Source organism: Sander lucioperca, chromosome 24 (assembly GCF_008315115.2).
Source record: "Sander lucioperca isolate FBNREF2018 chromosome 24, SLUC_FBN_1.2, whole genome shotgun sequence".
In the NCBI taxonomy this organism is placed as follows: Eukaryota; Metazoa; Chordata; class Actinopteri; order Perciformes; family Percidae; genus Sander; species Sander lucioperca.
In genome coordinates this window covers 14,123,787-14,138,971 of record NC_050196.1, presented here as the reverse complement: position 1 = coordinate 14,138,971, position 15,185 = coordinate 14,123,787, and the positions used below count along the sequence as shown (strand labels likewise).

At 40.4% G+C, this 15,185-nt stretch overlaps 1 protein-coding gene across 7 annotated transcripts in view; it reads right to left on the bottom strand.

Annotated features, from left to right (window-relative positions):
• The window catches only part of kcnh7 (potassium channel, voltage gated eag related subfamily H, member 7), a 62,269-nt gene extending 49,540 nt beyond the window's left edge, over window positions 1–12,729 (bottom strand). For 2 of the 7 annotated variants that reach the window (XR_004896612.1, XM_035998691.1), the window contains exons 1-2: window positions 11,565–12,728; window positions 10,514–10,744 (exon numbers count right to left, since the gene is read on the bottom strand). Coding sequence is in view for 6 of the 7 variants with exons in the window: in XM_035998691.1 (XP_035854584.1) it covers window positions 10,514–10,744; window positions 11,565–11,640 (307 nt within the window). In the remaining variant the exon portion in view is untranslated. Of the gene's footprint in view, window positions 1–10,513; window positions 10,745–11,564 lie in introns of all 7 variants that reach the window. The other 5 variants (XM_031291706.2, XM_031291708.2, XM_031291705.2 and 2 more) reach the window with 4 other exon arrangements.
• Window positions 12,730–15,185: the final 2,456 nt, after the last annotated feature.

Here is a 15,185-nt window from a genome sequence, read left to right as displayed (position 1 = left end):
GCTTATCTAATTTTCTGAGACTGAACAGACATAGACTGATAAGAGGGCATAACATTTCTGCAAGGCTCGAGACTATCTGTGTGCCATTGTCCCGACGTCCTGTAGACAGTATAAAATGTGTTACCACGTTCCTACGTCGGCTCTTCCTCGCCGAGACTTTGCTCTGCTCTGCCTGTGTCTGTCTCCAACGTTAGGGTGGCTGGCTTGTCTCATAGTCTATGGTTGCAGAGATGCAAGTGACGGTGAACTTGATCGCAGTCTTTTTGTCAGCCAATCCTATTCTCCTGTGCTTCTTGGGTGGTCCAGAGCAGGCGTCTGATGTTTCTGCATCAAGCTAGCCATCACTCATGTCTCCGTGGTCAGACCAGTCACCGCTAAAGTTGAAGTGCCATGTATTCTGACCTTTATGGTAAATGGCTTGATGGTGTTAAACAAGGGTTGCTCAATTAAGGGTGCAATAAAGACAAATCAGAAGCCTCAGTCACAGAGTGGAACCATTGTGGTCCAACGGCTTGATAATGTGCAGATGTCAGGTTTTTCTGAGTACAACTAGCTGTGATGAAACAGGCCAGTGGACGTTGGCTTTCCCCTCAGACTCTAAGGGTTTGTCGATTTAATCTCCATCAAAGTGACTCTGCAGGCGCTGCAGCATGCTGATCCCTGCCTGGCATTTAGTGGTAGGCTTCTAAAAATGCTCCAATTCATAAACGTAGGCTTTCACCTAATTCAGCGAGTAAAAATAATGTCTGAGTCATCTGTATCAAAGGGTCAAGCACCGACTGCCTGAGCATGAAGATACTGTAGTAACATCAACATATAAATGGCTAAGCATCAGGTCTGCCACTATGCCTACGAGGACTGAAGAACTCAAGCAGCACATCTTGGGAAAAGAAAATGCTGATAAAACAATATGTATTAATACTTTCACTCCACAAATACATCTAGAAATGACAAACAACAACCACATGAATGAAAACAATCAGGTCAGCATGTGATCTGATGAATGTAATGGCTGTTCATGTGCTTATAGCTAACCTGTTAATGAGAGAAAAGCAGGGATCATGGTCTGAAATCACATACTACAAAGATAAGTGGTCGACTCGCATGAGATACTCTGGGCTTTCTTCACATTAAAAAAAACTAAATAAAAATAATCTGGGAAAATGATTTCCCTTGCTCACATCCAGATCATCATTTATCTCTCAGATACCGGCTGGATGAATGGTATCTCGCATGCACAGAGCTGTCTGGTGTACAGCTGTGAAGAGTGGGTGTTAGTCCCTCAATGGAGGCAAGAATGAGGAGAGACGAGGGTAGGGGGAGCTGCAAAGCGAGGTGTTTTAGAATAAGCAGGTTGGGGGAGGGGGTTGTCAGAAGTCTGCTTATGGTAAAACCATCACATAATGGCAGCGTGTGTTGGCTTTATCCATAGATCCAACATCAGAGTAACCTATATTCATTCATTGGCAATGTGCCTGCAAAGTGTGGCTGTGAATGGATTTCATAGCGGAGGTTAAACTGGTATACATGGTTGATATTGGCATTCAAAATGATTGTATATCAGACAGCTACATGGCTGATGCAGCCACAGCAGTCTGTACAACTCGCAGTGAATTATTTTATCTTTTTATCTTCTTCGCCAATTTTTATGTGTAGGAATGCTTTAACTAAAAGCCTAATGTATCAAAGTGATCCCCCAGCCTGATAAATCTGCCTAAACGTATTAGATTCTCTAGAAAAAATGAATACTTGCAAAACAGTGGGATGAAACAAAACAGTGGAATTTAAAGTTACGACACATCAACAGAAAATCTCCAATTTCAGTCCATGCCAGTCTCAAAGACCTAAAATAGGTGTTGGTTTTCAAAATCAAAATTAGATGCAACATGGCACAAACTGAGAGGACCCTACTTACACTGTATTACATTTTAGTGCTCATGTTCGAGTTGACACATTTCAATGTGGAATGATGATGATAATGGGTAATTACCTTCAGGCAGCATACATATATTAACTGCCAATAAATCAATATGAAATAATGCATGTATGACTCCATTAGTATATAAGGGTCGGGTCCCAGTAGTTCTGTTCTCTAGCTTCGAGCCCCATAGGCAGACATGCCAGGATGAATTTGACAGTTGTAATGATATATCGTGGCTCTTTCAACGGTCGCCAGGACAACACTATGCTGTAATGCAAATAGAGACTTTTTTTATAGGGATGGCAAAGTGAGGGTGTGACAGAAAAATGTGTATGTGGTGACAGTGAGGTATGTTAAAACATGACTGGAGAATTACAGCAGGGGTATGTGTCGACTTTACATCCCTCCACTTTGTCTGCTTTTAAGCACTCAGGTTTATAATGGCAACAACCAAGCAGAGTAACTACAAATCTTCTTGTATATGACCAATCTGTAATTCCTCTTGCTGGCAGCCTGGAGGCTATTGAAGAACTTCATTTTAAATGAGATCCACTGTGAGGCATGGACATAAAGGAAATTGAAGCGTTTGCCACAGCACAAATCTGTCCATGTCACTTGAAATTGAGAGTGGGGGGTTTGCTCATTACACTCCTTTCTCTCGAGCTCATGAGAACTGATGAGAGCAAGCTGGTCAGCCGTATTTAAAAATCACACACCATTTGCCAAGCAACTCCATTATTTATATGATCCTTTATGGGTTTAGTCCATGTTGGCCACAACAATGCATAGATCTAAAGAGGTAACTCCCCCTGCAGAGAGAGGGACAGAGGGTGTTGGAGACAGAACTAGGGCCATCCATAATTAAAGCTACTGAACTGGTTTCAAGAGGGCGTTCCCCTAATAGAAGAAGCCACCTGATATTCAGCTGAAACTGATATCTCTTTCTCTGACACCTTCATCATTTATTCGCTCATGCCTGCTCAGTCACTACATCCCTCACAGTCACACACAACGTCACACTTATCTTCGGGTGAACATCCTCCGTCTCATTTATGTGCCTAATTTTGTCTTTGTGTTGCCCCCTCTCTCTTCCCCACTGTATCTGATCTTCTCCTTCCTTTTATTCCATCTCCCTTCATGCGTTTGTCTTTCACAGACACAAGCTGCCCACTGAATGCTCTCAAACACAGCTGAACCTATGAACGTAAAAAGGCAGTTCACACAACTTGGTAGAGTTGCATCAGCAGTATCTACACTGCCAGTATATGAAATGTCCATCATAAAGACACCTTAAAGCAGCTTCAAATGTAAAAAAATACCAACATGTATTTGTAACCGTTGTGTCTAATATCTAAAATTCAATGTTTAATCTTCTTTCCCAGGGTTTGGGTAATTTACATGGTTGCCATGGAGTTTCAGTAATTTTGAAGTATGTGGCAGCCTAAGTAACTTGGGGAACCCCACCGATCTGTTTCTCAGTTGACTGTTAACACACACCTAACAAACCTCAGACTTCACTAGAACTAATACATTAAGTATTAATAATCACTAAAATATACAGTCTAAAAAGTTTCATTTCCCACAGAGCACACATCAAAGTTTGTTTACAGATGTTGGGAAGTACTACTGCATATGTGAAAGTTGTACACCGCCTTCATTGTCTCCACAGGGAGCTGTGTAAAGTCTGAAAAATGTCCTCAAGTGATGTCATCTCTGCATAAAGCTACATTAGCTGCTAGTAGCATGACGCACCAAGATCTCTGACTGAACTGTCTGCGATTGAGTTGCAATGTGGGTAATGTAGGCGCCAGGTTTTGACAAGGAAGAAGAATGTGTGGAATAAAAAAAGATGATATCTGTGGTTCTACTGCATTGATTTTGATCTTTTTTCTTCTTCTATGTCCTACAATGTTAAATCAGTGGGGTGATCTTTTAAACAAGGCCAAATAAAGCAGATAATTTCACTGAAACCAAGACATTTTAACTGATTGTCGGCTAAGTCACTTTTCAAACAAAAAATGCAATTGCAGGTTGCTAATATGATTGAAGACTGTTGTTGGACAAAACAAGCAATCAAGCAATCAGCAAAATAGTAAGCATTTTTTTTTATTATGTCGAAGAAATTACATCTTAGTCCCTAGAGGTAGATATTCTTATAGTTTAGTTGAGAAGATGGCATGTATTTTAAAATATATAAAGGCTATGACTGATCCCAATCCGAAGTTTCTGCATTGATATAAGACATTTTAAAGGAAAAACTAGTATCAGTGAGCATCACTGAAGCATAACCAACTTTAATCTATTTATAGGCCGACATTTGCAGTCTCATTTGCTATTGGCAAGTGAAAACTTTTACCACGTACTGAGCTTATGGATTTCCTGATGAACCAAGGCCCCTGAGAGTTGGCTCTTTAGTAGGTAAAGCAACACTCATTCATTCATTTGAATCACTGAATGGAGAGGCAGATAGAGCAACTGTTGCTGAGAGAATATGTTCTGCTTTGGTAAACAGTTTATTTTTTACTAAGTGATTTTTAAAGCTGTCATTAAGACAAGGAGGTTTAAATATTTAATCTTTAACTTGGGACATTTATTTGCAGCGCTGAATGAATTCATTAACAAATAATAGACTGCAGACTAAGAAGCATTGGCTGTAGCGTTAGTTGTAGCTACTAACTGCAGTGTATTGTTCGATATAAGATCTGAAACAGGTGGTCTTTAAAATGGTGTGCTTCTTGGCCAGCTATTGCTTCATCATTTGCATTTGTTTTAGATAAGAAGATAATCTTGGAAATCCAATTTCTCACTATTTTACTCTCTGATTACACTGTGAAGCATTTGCATTTAAAACACCATGTGACAATCTTTTACAAAACCCTGCCAGAGGAAAACAAACCCAAATCCAAAATCTTGGCAACATTCCTGCATTTACTTTAAGGCCACATAATGGAGGAACTGTGTCATTGGCTAATTGAATGGAACATAATTATGCTTTAGGTCTTTTCATTTTGCTTTTTCATCTGTGTGAAATGTATCATGTGTCATCTCTCTCACATAGCACACCCACAAAACATACTGTGTGCACACACACCAGTCTGGATATCTTACCACTACATTACACATAATGACCACTGCAGTATCCTTACACAGGCACAGATTTGTTTTTCATTGGTTACGAGTGGAATAACTAAAATGCAGAAATCATGGGATGATGATATTAAAGAGCAAAGCAAAATAGCACTAATGCATCACTCACTGTCTTTCCAGGTGCTAATTGAGTTGAGAAGAGGCACTGCTCAGAAAATGTATCTACATGTAGGTTAACAAAAATCTAAATGACAGAAAAGTCAAATTTGAGAATAGCTGCCCTGTCCCAAGTTTAAGAGATTACTTTTGAAGCAAGTGCAATAAACAGCTCAGCATCTAAATGTCAAGCACAGAGATTAGGAATAAACCTTTGCCACTTCAATGACAGCTACTTCTCCTAAACAGGTCATCGAGATTAGTGCACTGGAAGGCAAAAGGACCAGTGGTTCTGTGGAGGAACAAATCAGAAAGCATTAACAATGTGCCATAGATTGTGCTGACGAGCAGAATCTCCTTCACGGACTGTAAAGGACAGCGATTGATGCGTTTATGCAGACCCTGGGTCACATGGATTAAAAAGAAGAAGATTGCCTCACAGAAACCCAGGGGTCCACCACAAGGACAGCAATCAGCTTGCCGCAATGACATTTCCCCTGGAATTCCAAAACAGGAGACTATAGAGATAGGGACTGAGCTGTGTGTGTGCGTGTGTGTGTGGTTGTGTGTGTGTGTGTGTGTGTGTGTGTGTGTGTGTGTGTGTGTGTGTGTGTGTGTGTGTGTAGATAGGGGGAGGAACAGAAGTAGTTACATCTGAAATTAAACTATTTCTTAAATGGCTGCAATCTGAAATCCTTTTTAGTGTTATAGTGCCCATTCTTTTTGACTATGTCCATTTATGTTTTCAAAGATGTACTTTACAATGTGTTTATTTTTCCCACTGGAGCTGCCTGCCTCTTCACATTTTAACCACAAGATTATAAATGGTTACACATACTAGAATGTTTGATACACACTAACATGTCAGATATTTAAAACTAATGCATACAATACAGTATAGCACTTCATTATCACTGAATTACATTATTCAAACTATGGAAACATAACATCCTGATATACAGTATGATTAATTGTACAGCCATACTTGCTATAACAAAAAATGAGACTTTTCGAGCAGTCTGCCTTACTGAAACAGGTGTATGACTTTCCCTGGAGAAGCTCTGAGTCAGGTCAGAGGAAAACACTGAGGTAATTAGAGGCACAGCATACAGAATGGTAATGAGGCCTTTTCTCCCCTGGCAGGGTCCGACTGTCAGAAGTCCTCCACCTTTTTTTAATCCATTAGTCTCCTATGGGCCAGCCAGTGGAGGGAGGGCGTTAGGCAGTCATTGATTTCCCCTCTCCAACGCACCGGTTTTGAAGATCAATGCAAAATGAAGGTATTTGTGTCTTCATTATTGCTGTTTGCTCAGTGGATCAATGCAGATTGAACCCCCAGCATGGCTTGGCTGACAATACGCCAGCCTAGAGAGCCATCAGACCTGCTACAGCCATGTTTAAAGTACTTAAATCCTTTACCTCGCTAAAAGCACAGTATAAAAATACTCCATTATGAGTGAATGCCCTCCATTCAAAACTTACGTTAACCAAAAGTAGAAAAAACATTCAAGCATCAAAGTACTCATCCTGAAGCTTGGGTTCCCTAAGGCTGCTGTTTGGTAACGTTTCATATAGCCTTCAAAGATCTTTGTTGGTTAATTAGTTTAACAAATATTCCCAAAAGGGTACTACATCATCACCTTGTGGTAATGCAATACTGTTCACTAATGAGAGTGCTCACTAATGGTTCCTGCGAGCCCAACTTTAAACATACCTCCACAAAACATCTACAGAATGTTCCTTGATCGTGCTTGTAACAATGCAATGTTATGGTAAGTTTAGTTGTAGGAGCCACGTTTTCTCACACAAGAAAGTTGTATACATGTTAAAGGAACTTCCTTGGCGAAAACCTCTTTGTAAGAATGTTAGCCTATCATCAGATAAACTTTATAACTATAACTACTAACTATAACTAGAAACTTCCACTTTCAGATAAATGGTGTGGACTAAAAGTACAAACTTTCCCTCTGCAATCTGGAGTGTAAAAGATACAACTTGGTACTTGAGTTAATGTTCTTAGTTAATTTTCCTGGGTGTGAAATTTCTGGCAACCATAAAATAACCCCAATCACAGGGGCAGGATCTCATCTCTAGCAATGGAAAAGAAGTATTTATGATACAGTCTGAACTTCGAATGGTGCAAAAGACAATATAAAACAGGACTATGGGTTGCACATTGACTCAAACACTCAAAAAATAAGCTGACATGTCCACTCTGCCTACTTTCTCAAGCATTCTCCAGTATCATCATCTCACTCTTTCAACCTTTGTCACTGTTCTGCAAACTGTCTTTGACTGCTCTCCCTCTGTGTTTTCTTATACCTGCCTGAAAAGGAATTACACAACTCAACACACAAGTAGGCAGTCTTTAAAGACCACATCCTCATCACTGATCCAGAGCTCCTATCTCTCATCAAATGTCAAAAACTGATTCCCTTGATAGCATCCTGTTACATTATCCATGAGAACATCGATCCATTTATAAGCAGAGATACATTTTAACTGTTTATCGAGCTCTGGAGCTTTATGATTCTCCTACGGCACTCATGAGTTAACCACTTAAAAACTGTGGTTGTGGATGGTCAGGGGGACATGCCTTATCTCAAAGATGCCGACACTACCTTAACTGGTGAGAAAAGGCCTGAAGTGAGCTTTAGTAGTTTGGGGACATGTTCTTTTCAGTAATTATTGGTAAATATTTTTGGCAAAATAACACATTTGGGATTAGGGCTGGGTGATAAAACAATCTCAAAGCGGGACGCAATAAAATTAATGTCGATGACGATAAGCTTTGGACATTTTTACTCGATATGGATAGATTCAACAGCCTATCACACAGCAGAAATAAACGCAACAGCCAGTCTCAAAGCTCTGTAAACGAAGGCGAGGGGCACGAAAACGACTGTGAAAGTGAACTTGTGTTATACATACTATACAAAGATGAGAATATGAAGAAAAGAACGCTAGTCCATCCACAAGTTTAGTTACGTGGAAGGTTTTCCAAAGGTTACTGTAATAGAGTCATTATGGATGTTTTGATATTGTTTGCTCTTAAATAGCTACCACTTAGTTTTCTTTTGTCCAGGCTTTTGTGCATGATTCATTAATACAAAAAGTATCACTTCTTGTAGTTTCAGCTAACTTCTGCAGCAATAATCAAGTACATTCAACCTGATAAAAAACTGCTGCAAAGGTATAAAAAAAAAAGTGTACCTCATGGAAAAAAATATAATCACGATTATTTCGGTCAATATTGAAATCACAATAATTTAACATGATTACTTGTTGACTTCTGGAAAGATGTTGCAATTATTGAATTTAAAAAACAGTGGAAAAAGTTTAATAAATCAACAGTAAAAAAACACATAACTGTGAAATTTGCCTTAATACTTTTCCTATTTAAACATTATTTTTTCATTCAGAACATAATAAAATAAACAAGAGTTTACTTGCAAAACGTAATGAGCTAAATAATTGTTTTTCTCGATTATTCTGTTTTTGTGATCATTGGGAGCCGAAATCATAATCACGATTAAATTTTGATTAATTGCACAGCCCTACCGCATGGGCTAGCTTAAGCGTGTTAGGTTGATTCATAAATAACTCACACAACGTATTCAAAATCATTGAGGATAAAACACAATAAAGCCTAATGGCAACTCACAACAAACAATGACACCAGACAAGCACGCATGGATGATCCCCCACTTTGGTCTTATAAAACTATTAATCCTTAGTGGTGCCATGGTGACACTTAACTAGCGTTATGCAAGGAGACTTAATCATCTGAATACATTTGTCATTGTCAGAGGTCATCACATGCACTCACTCTGAACCAGCACAGTCAGTGCCACTAGTTTAAACTTTCACTGCGCAGCTGGCTTGCAACTCATCAAAACAATACCAGCTGTCATGCCAAGCCAAGATCTGCATGCAGTATTCATAAGCAGCATATGCACAGTAGTAGATTATCTAAACCAAGGAAAAGCTATACAGATACAGTCAGTCACAGACAATTGTCAGGTCTGTGAGTACTAACAGGATGATAAAAATTCTAACATAACAAAATGTTGTGAATGTAGCTGAATGAATGCAGATTAACAACTGTGTACACTATACTGTACAGCAAATATGCTATTTTTCTGGAGATGATGAGAACAGAAACAGAAAAACCACACGCCCCACAATTTTTACATTAGTCTTTAGGGAAGTGAGCTACATCCTTCCCAGGGTGCCCTATCCAGCGCAGGCTAATGAACGTCTCTTCCAGACGCCCAGCGCATCATTTCAAAACTGGACTTCACAGCAAAGGAAACCTTCACAGCTGCTCTTCACCCCCTCAGGGTTCTAAATGGGTGCACTCAGTGATTTGCTGCTGCAAAATGCTCCAGATAGAGCAGACTCAGAACTAAAAATGACCCACTGTGTACCTCGAGTGTGAGAGAGAAAAGTCACCTTTTACACATTTATCCCACATCTACGTGTCTTGCATTAACACTGCAGGTGGCTCTGTCTTGTGCAGCACACAACAAAACCAGTTTCAACCACTGGAACACAAATATATGTTTTAAAGGTCCCATGACATGGTGCTCTTTGGATGCTTTGCTATAGCCCTTAGTGGTCCCCTAATACTGTATCTGAAGTCTCTTTTATATAGGTCTTAGTGGTCCCCTAATACTGTATCTGAAGTCTCTTTTATATAGACCTTAGTGGTCCCCTAATACTGTATCTGAAGTCTCTTTTATATAGACCTTAGTGGTCCCCTAATACTGTATCTGAAGTCTCTTTCCCGAAATTCAGCCTTGGTGCAGAATTACAGGCAGGGGTAAGGTGGAGAGTGGGGGTGTGGCCTTGACCAACTGCCACTTTGCTCGTTTGAAAGCCATGATGCTTCTCTCTCATTGGTGGGCCAAATTCTCTGGGCGGGCAAAGCAGAGAAAGGGGAGGTAACCTTTCCCCTTATGACCTCATAAGGAGCAAGATTCCAGATTGGCCCATCTGAGCTTTCATTTTCTCAAAGGCAGAGCAGGATACCCAGGGCTCGGTTTACACCTACCGCCATTTCCAGCCACTGGGGGACCATAGGCAGGCTGGGGGAACGCATATTAATGTTAAAAAACCTCATAAAGTGAAATTATCATGCCATGGGACCTTTAATAAGAGTATTATAAGTATATTGGTGAAAAAAACAAACCAACATGTTGGTTACTTTTAGAGCGGGAGTGACAGAGTCTCATTAGGTCAGCCTGCATGCATTTTACAGTGAGACTACTGCAACAGCTTCATGTCAAGTGCTGTACATGCCAACACATGCTACCTGAGCCCACATAGAGAGCCCACAGTACTCACCATCCTTGCGGTGGTAGGTGATCTCCACCTTGCGCTCCTCTGAGCCCAGCAGCGCCTGGGCCACCTGAGCCACCGAGTGCCTGGTGGTGAACTGGCCGTGCAGGAAGTCACAAGTGCACGGCTTCTGCATGACGTCCGGCCTGGAGAAGCCCGTCATCTCGCAGAAGCCGTCATTACAGTAGATAATAGCGCAGTTCTGTACCCGGGCATTGGCTATGATGAATTTCTTATCTAAAGGAGAGATTGAGGGAGGAAGAATGTTAATGTGGATATATTAATTGATACAATAAAACATTAAGTACCTTAACATTAATATGACGAAAAAAAAACATTTCACAAAAAATATAAATACAGGTAGGTGGGTATAATCTGTTTATCTTCCATTGTATTCCTAATGAAGATGCTCAACAGCAGTGAATTAAAAAAAAACTTAAGCATGCCAGATTGCTTTATGCTTCAATAATAATCATGTGATCATTAAAGCTTGATTATTGCACTTTGGGAAATCCTTGTTATTTGACATTTCATTTGAAATATGTAAGGAAAGCCACACATTTTAGCTGTAAAACCACATTTATGGCACGACTGATGATGATTTACTCCTTTGCTTTATTCAAAAGGCCTCCAGCATGGTGTGCAGCAACACTGCACTGCTAATAATCTATGAAAACTAAACAGAACTGGAGGATTTAATAAGGGCAATGCAGGTTTTTGGGGATATGATCTGAAAGTTAATAAATCCCTTAATCCTTGTTTCTATGCAGGTTTTTAAACTACATTTTCCACTGGAGCAGGTGAGTGTGTAGCAGTACAGAACTGTAAAACAAGGTAGCAGGATAATTAACTTTTAATGGACCTCTGACATATAGTTTATCCAAATCACTGGGGAATAGAATTAGTCTATTACCTATCATAAGCCTTGTTGTTATAAAAGCAGGCCTACGTGGCGATAACGACTAAATAATTGTTCTCAGGATGCAGCAGGACAGACACAAAAGGCAGGCAGCACAACACAACCACACAGCACTGGGCACCAGGGAGAGGTACTCACTCTGTCCTTCGAATTTCCGAATAATTACTCCCAAAAATGTGTTTTGTGGCGCAACATGACCCCTCCGGACAGGCATGGTTCCCCTCCAAAAATAATGATGACAAAAAAAGCTTTGGCGGTCCAAGTCCGGACCGGTCACCCAAAACGCCTTCCTTCCAAGTTCTAGCGGGTGAAAACCGAAGCCAGAGGGGCTCCCTGTTTTCTTTGTCACCAGTCAGTCATCCTCGTAAGAAAAGCTCCCCTTCTCTCTCTTTTCCCCCGTGTTTCCCCTTATTTCAACTCCGACGCGTCCCCGGTTGAGCGCATCGCAGAGGCTTCCCTGCGCTTCTCGCCGATGTGAAGCTGAAAAGAAAGGAATCGGTAAACCGCAGTTTAACAAACATCTCACCGTCGCTCCTCGAAAGCACTGTGCGCGTTTGAGTCTATGTGCGTGTGGGGGTCTATTGTTGTGAAGGGAGGACTGATGGTCTCTGAGGCCAATGGCTGAGAGGCTGGCAGACCGGAGAGGTGCAGCACCGACACTGCGAAGGGAAAACCCCACATGGATGCGTAGACAAAGCGACAGGCGGAGAGGTAGTATAGAGGCAGGGCTGGCTGATAACGGATTACTGTAACGCGTTACAGCGATGTTAGCTTACTACTCCCCTGATTTGTTTCATGAGCATGCCTACTTAGCAGCATAAATAATGCATAATCACCTTATAGTTTATCGTATCAGATTTAAGTCGAATTATCCAAATATTACCTTTTCCCTCCGTTCATTTCCGACCTTATCTCACTGTCACACAGCGAGTAAAATGAAGGTGGTTAACGTTGGCTTAGTGAGTGCTAGCTAGCTCAACTTTACCTGCTAAAACAAGACTTACTTTTATGATGCAAAGGACGCAGAGAAGTAGCATAGCCTAATTAACAAAAATTCAACAAATCACGGCGACGAGTAATGCAACATTTGCCTACTTTTGACACTAATGAGTGCTTATTTTCGGAACACCTGTGACTTTTCTCTGAGTCACGAGGCCAATTTCTAAGTCTTGGGAGTGGTGACGTCAGGGCAGCAAACGCAGGTGTACCGCCTATGTCATTAATGGAGAGCCCCTGGCCACGGTTAGGTTGGACAGTCGTGTTTTAAATGTCCTCTCTAGCCTCGAGTTTCTTTCTATACATTGTTTGCATAAAATGCTCCACCGTCACTACCTCAGAAAAAGGACAGCTGCACACGAGCAGGCGCTGGCCATGGTGCTGCCGAGGCTTTTCACTTTCCCTCCCACTGGTACATAACATAAACATTTTGTAAGCGGCTTATACAGAGCGATAAGTCAGGAGAAGGGGTCCAGGATGGAACCAAAGTTTGCATCCTACAACTAAAATACATGATTATTATGATATTTTACTGATTCCTATTGCCATTGTTTTTGTCTGTTGTGGAAGAAGTACATAAGTATTATCAACAGAATAGCCTATATAGGCCTACTGAAAGTATTGAAAGTAAACATACTAATTGTTCAGATTCTACCCTTTCACACCCTAGTCATTATTATACACTGTATATTATTTTGTTATTATGTGTGATGCACAAACAGCAAGGGGGTATGAAATTCAACAGAAGTCCCCGGCTAGAAATTGAACCAGCAATTTTTCAGTTATGACTATGAAAGGCGCTCCATAAGCAGCAGTTTAATGTTGCAGGTGGTCGACATTGAGCTAAATTGAAATACTTTATATCCTATTGGGTTATTTTATTTGTTGAGCCCATGCTTTGTATGTAAAAATCATAATCTGCATAGTAGTACAAATGGACTTACACTTAAGTACACATACCTCAGAAATGTACTTAAGTACAGTAGGCTACTTGGAATCCTTATTTAAAGACAGTCCTGTAACAGTGTTAAGGTAATTTGGATTGGAGGTTTTACTCTCTCCTTTCCTCTTAATTTATTCCTTTCCCTCTTTCCTTTCAGATCCAATTTATTTCCCTCTCGCCCATGTCTCTTTCAGTGGCTCACTCTAGGACATGCACATACAAACAAACACACGTCTAGTGAAACATCTGTGTGTCTTAGACTATCTCTCCCTCCAGCTTGGTCCATTGAGAAAACAACTCAATACACACACACACGGGGGGGGTTGGAGAGAAGGTGGCATATGCTGCTTTTACGACCTTTTGTTTTATGACTACAGACAAGTGAACGCAGCCTTTGTTCAACACGTTTCTCCTTGTCGTACACCGACAACTTTTCTTTGGATGCAGAATGTGTTATTTTTTCCCCTGTGGCCTGCCTATTACACATATTATATTGGCTTGCCTTAACATGTATCTGTACTAATGTGCATTTTGTTGTCCATATCCAATTTCTCATCACAGTTAACACTGTAATGATATATGAATCCATAAAAACAACCCACAACACAATTCTTTTTTCTCTCTCCTCCATTTCCCCCTCTCTGTCTCCGTCACACAGCAAGCACGACTCACTGACTCACAGCGGTGAAACAGCAAAGGGTAGGCCTGCCCTTGAGTCATATTCGCATTAAAGGGAGTGACAACATTAATTCATTGTATTTTACCTCATAATATTCTCACTGAAGAGACAGCCGGTGGTTACGAACACCCTTTTTAACAGAGAGTAGAACATAATCTTTAAGAAGTAACTAACTCCTGCACACACACACACACACACACACACACACACACACACACACACACACATACATCAGTTTCTTTATTACTGTAGTTTAGCACAGTAGAAATTGAGGTGTAGTATACGGACACAGTATCAAAAAGCATCTACCAGGTTAGGAAAAAGCCTGATAGAAATATTTTGAATGCAAGACTGGTGTTTGGGAATCTCCTCTTCTAGAAGACAAACTAAACCTTCACTTTAAGTTTAAACACAGTCTAAAAGAGATATGTTTGCACTGAAAGCTCATTCTACCCAGACCTCAATTTTTATTATTTCATTAGTTACAACACAAAGCCTGTTGAAAACTGGGGAACATAAAACATTATTGCCTTGGGGCCAGGCCAAAAGCCACACTGAAGCTAAAACTACAGGTCCATTTCAGCACAATGGACAGCTCCCCAGGCGGAACCCTTTAATTGTCCCATCATAGTGCAACATTTTGGTCCAGACAGAAATACCAACTGGTAAATAGATTGCTATTAAATTATGCACAGACATTCATGGTCCCCAGAGGATGAATATTACTGACTTTGGTGATCCCCTGACTTCTCTTTTAGCGCCACCATAATGTTGACATTTGTGGTTTTGAGTAAGCAATGTATAAAACAGTAAATAAATAAATAAAGACATGTACATATACCAATCACAAAACATTTTAAAGATGAATAATTAAAATAAGAAATAGCGTATGGTCAAATAAAAAAACTAAAGTCACTTGATATGAAGTGCAATCTTTGTAGAGCTACATCTGACTATATGCCAGGAGCAGGTTTTGCTGTCCTGGAAACAAGCCTCATGAAAAGGTCTGGTTCTGTAGCCCACAGAGCTCCATGGGGCTTTTTTGGGGGTGAGATGGGTCAATTGGTTTGAGTTAAGAACAACAAATGTTTAAACAAGCTATCACAACTCAAAATGTGTAAATGTTTTCCGAGAAGTGACA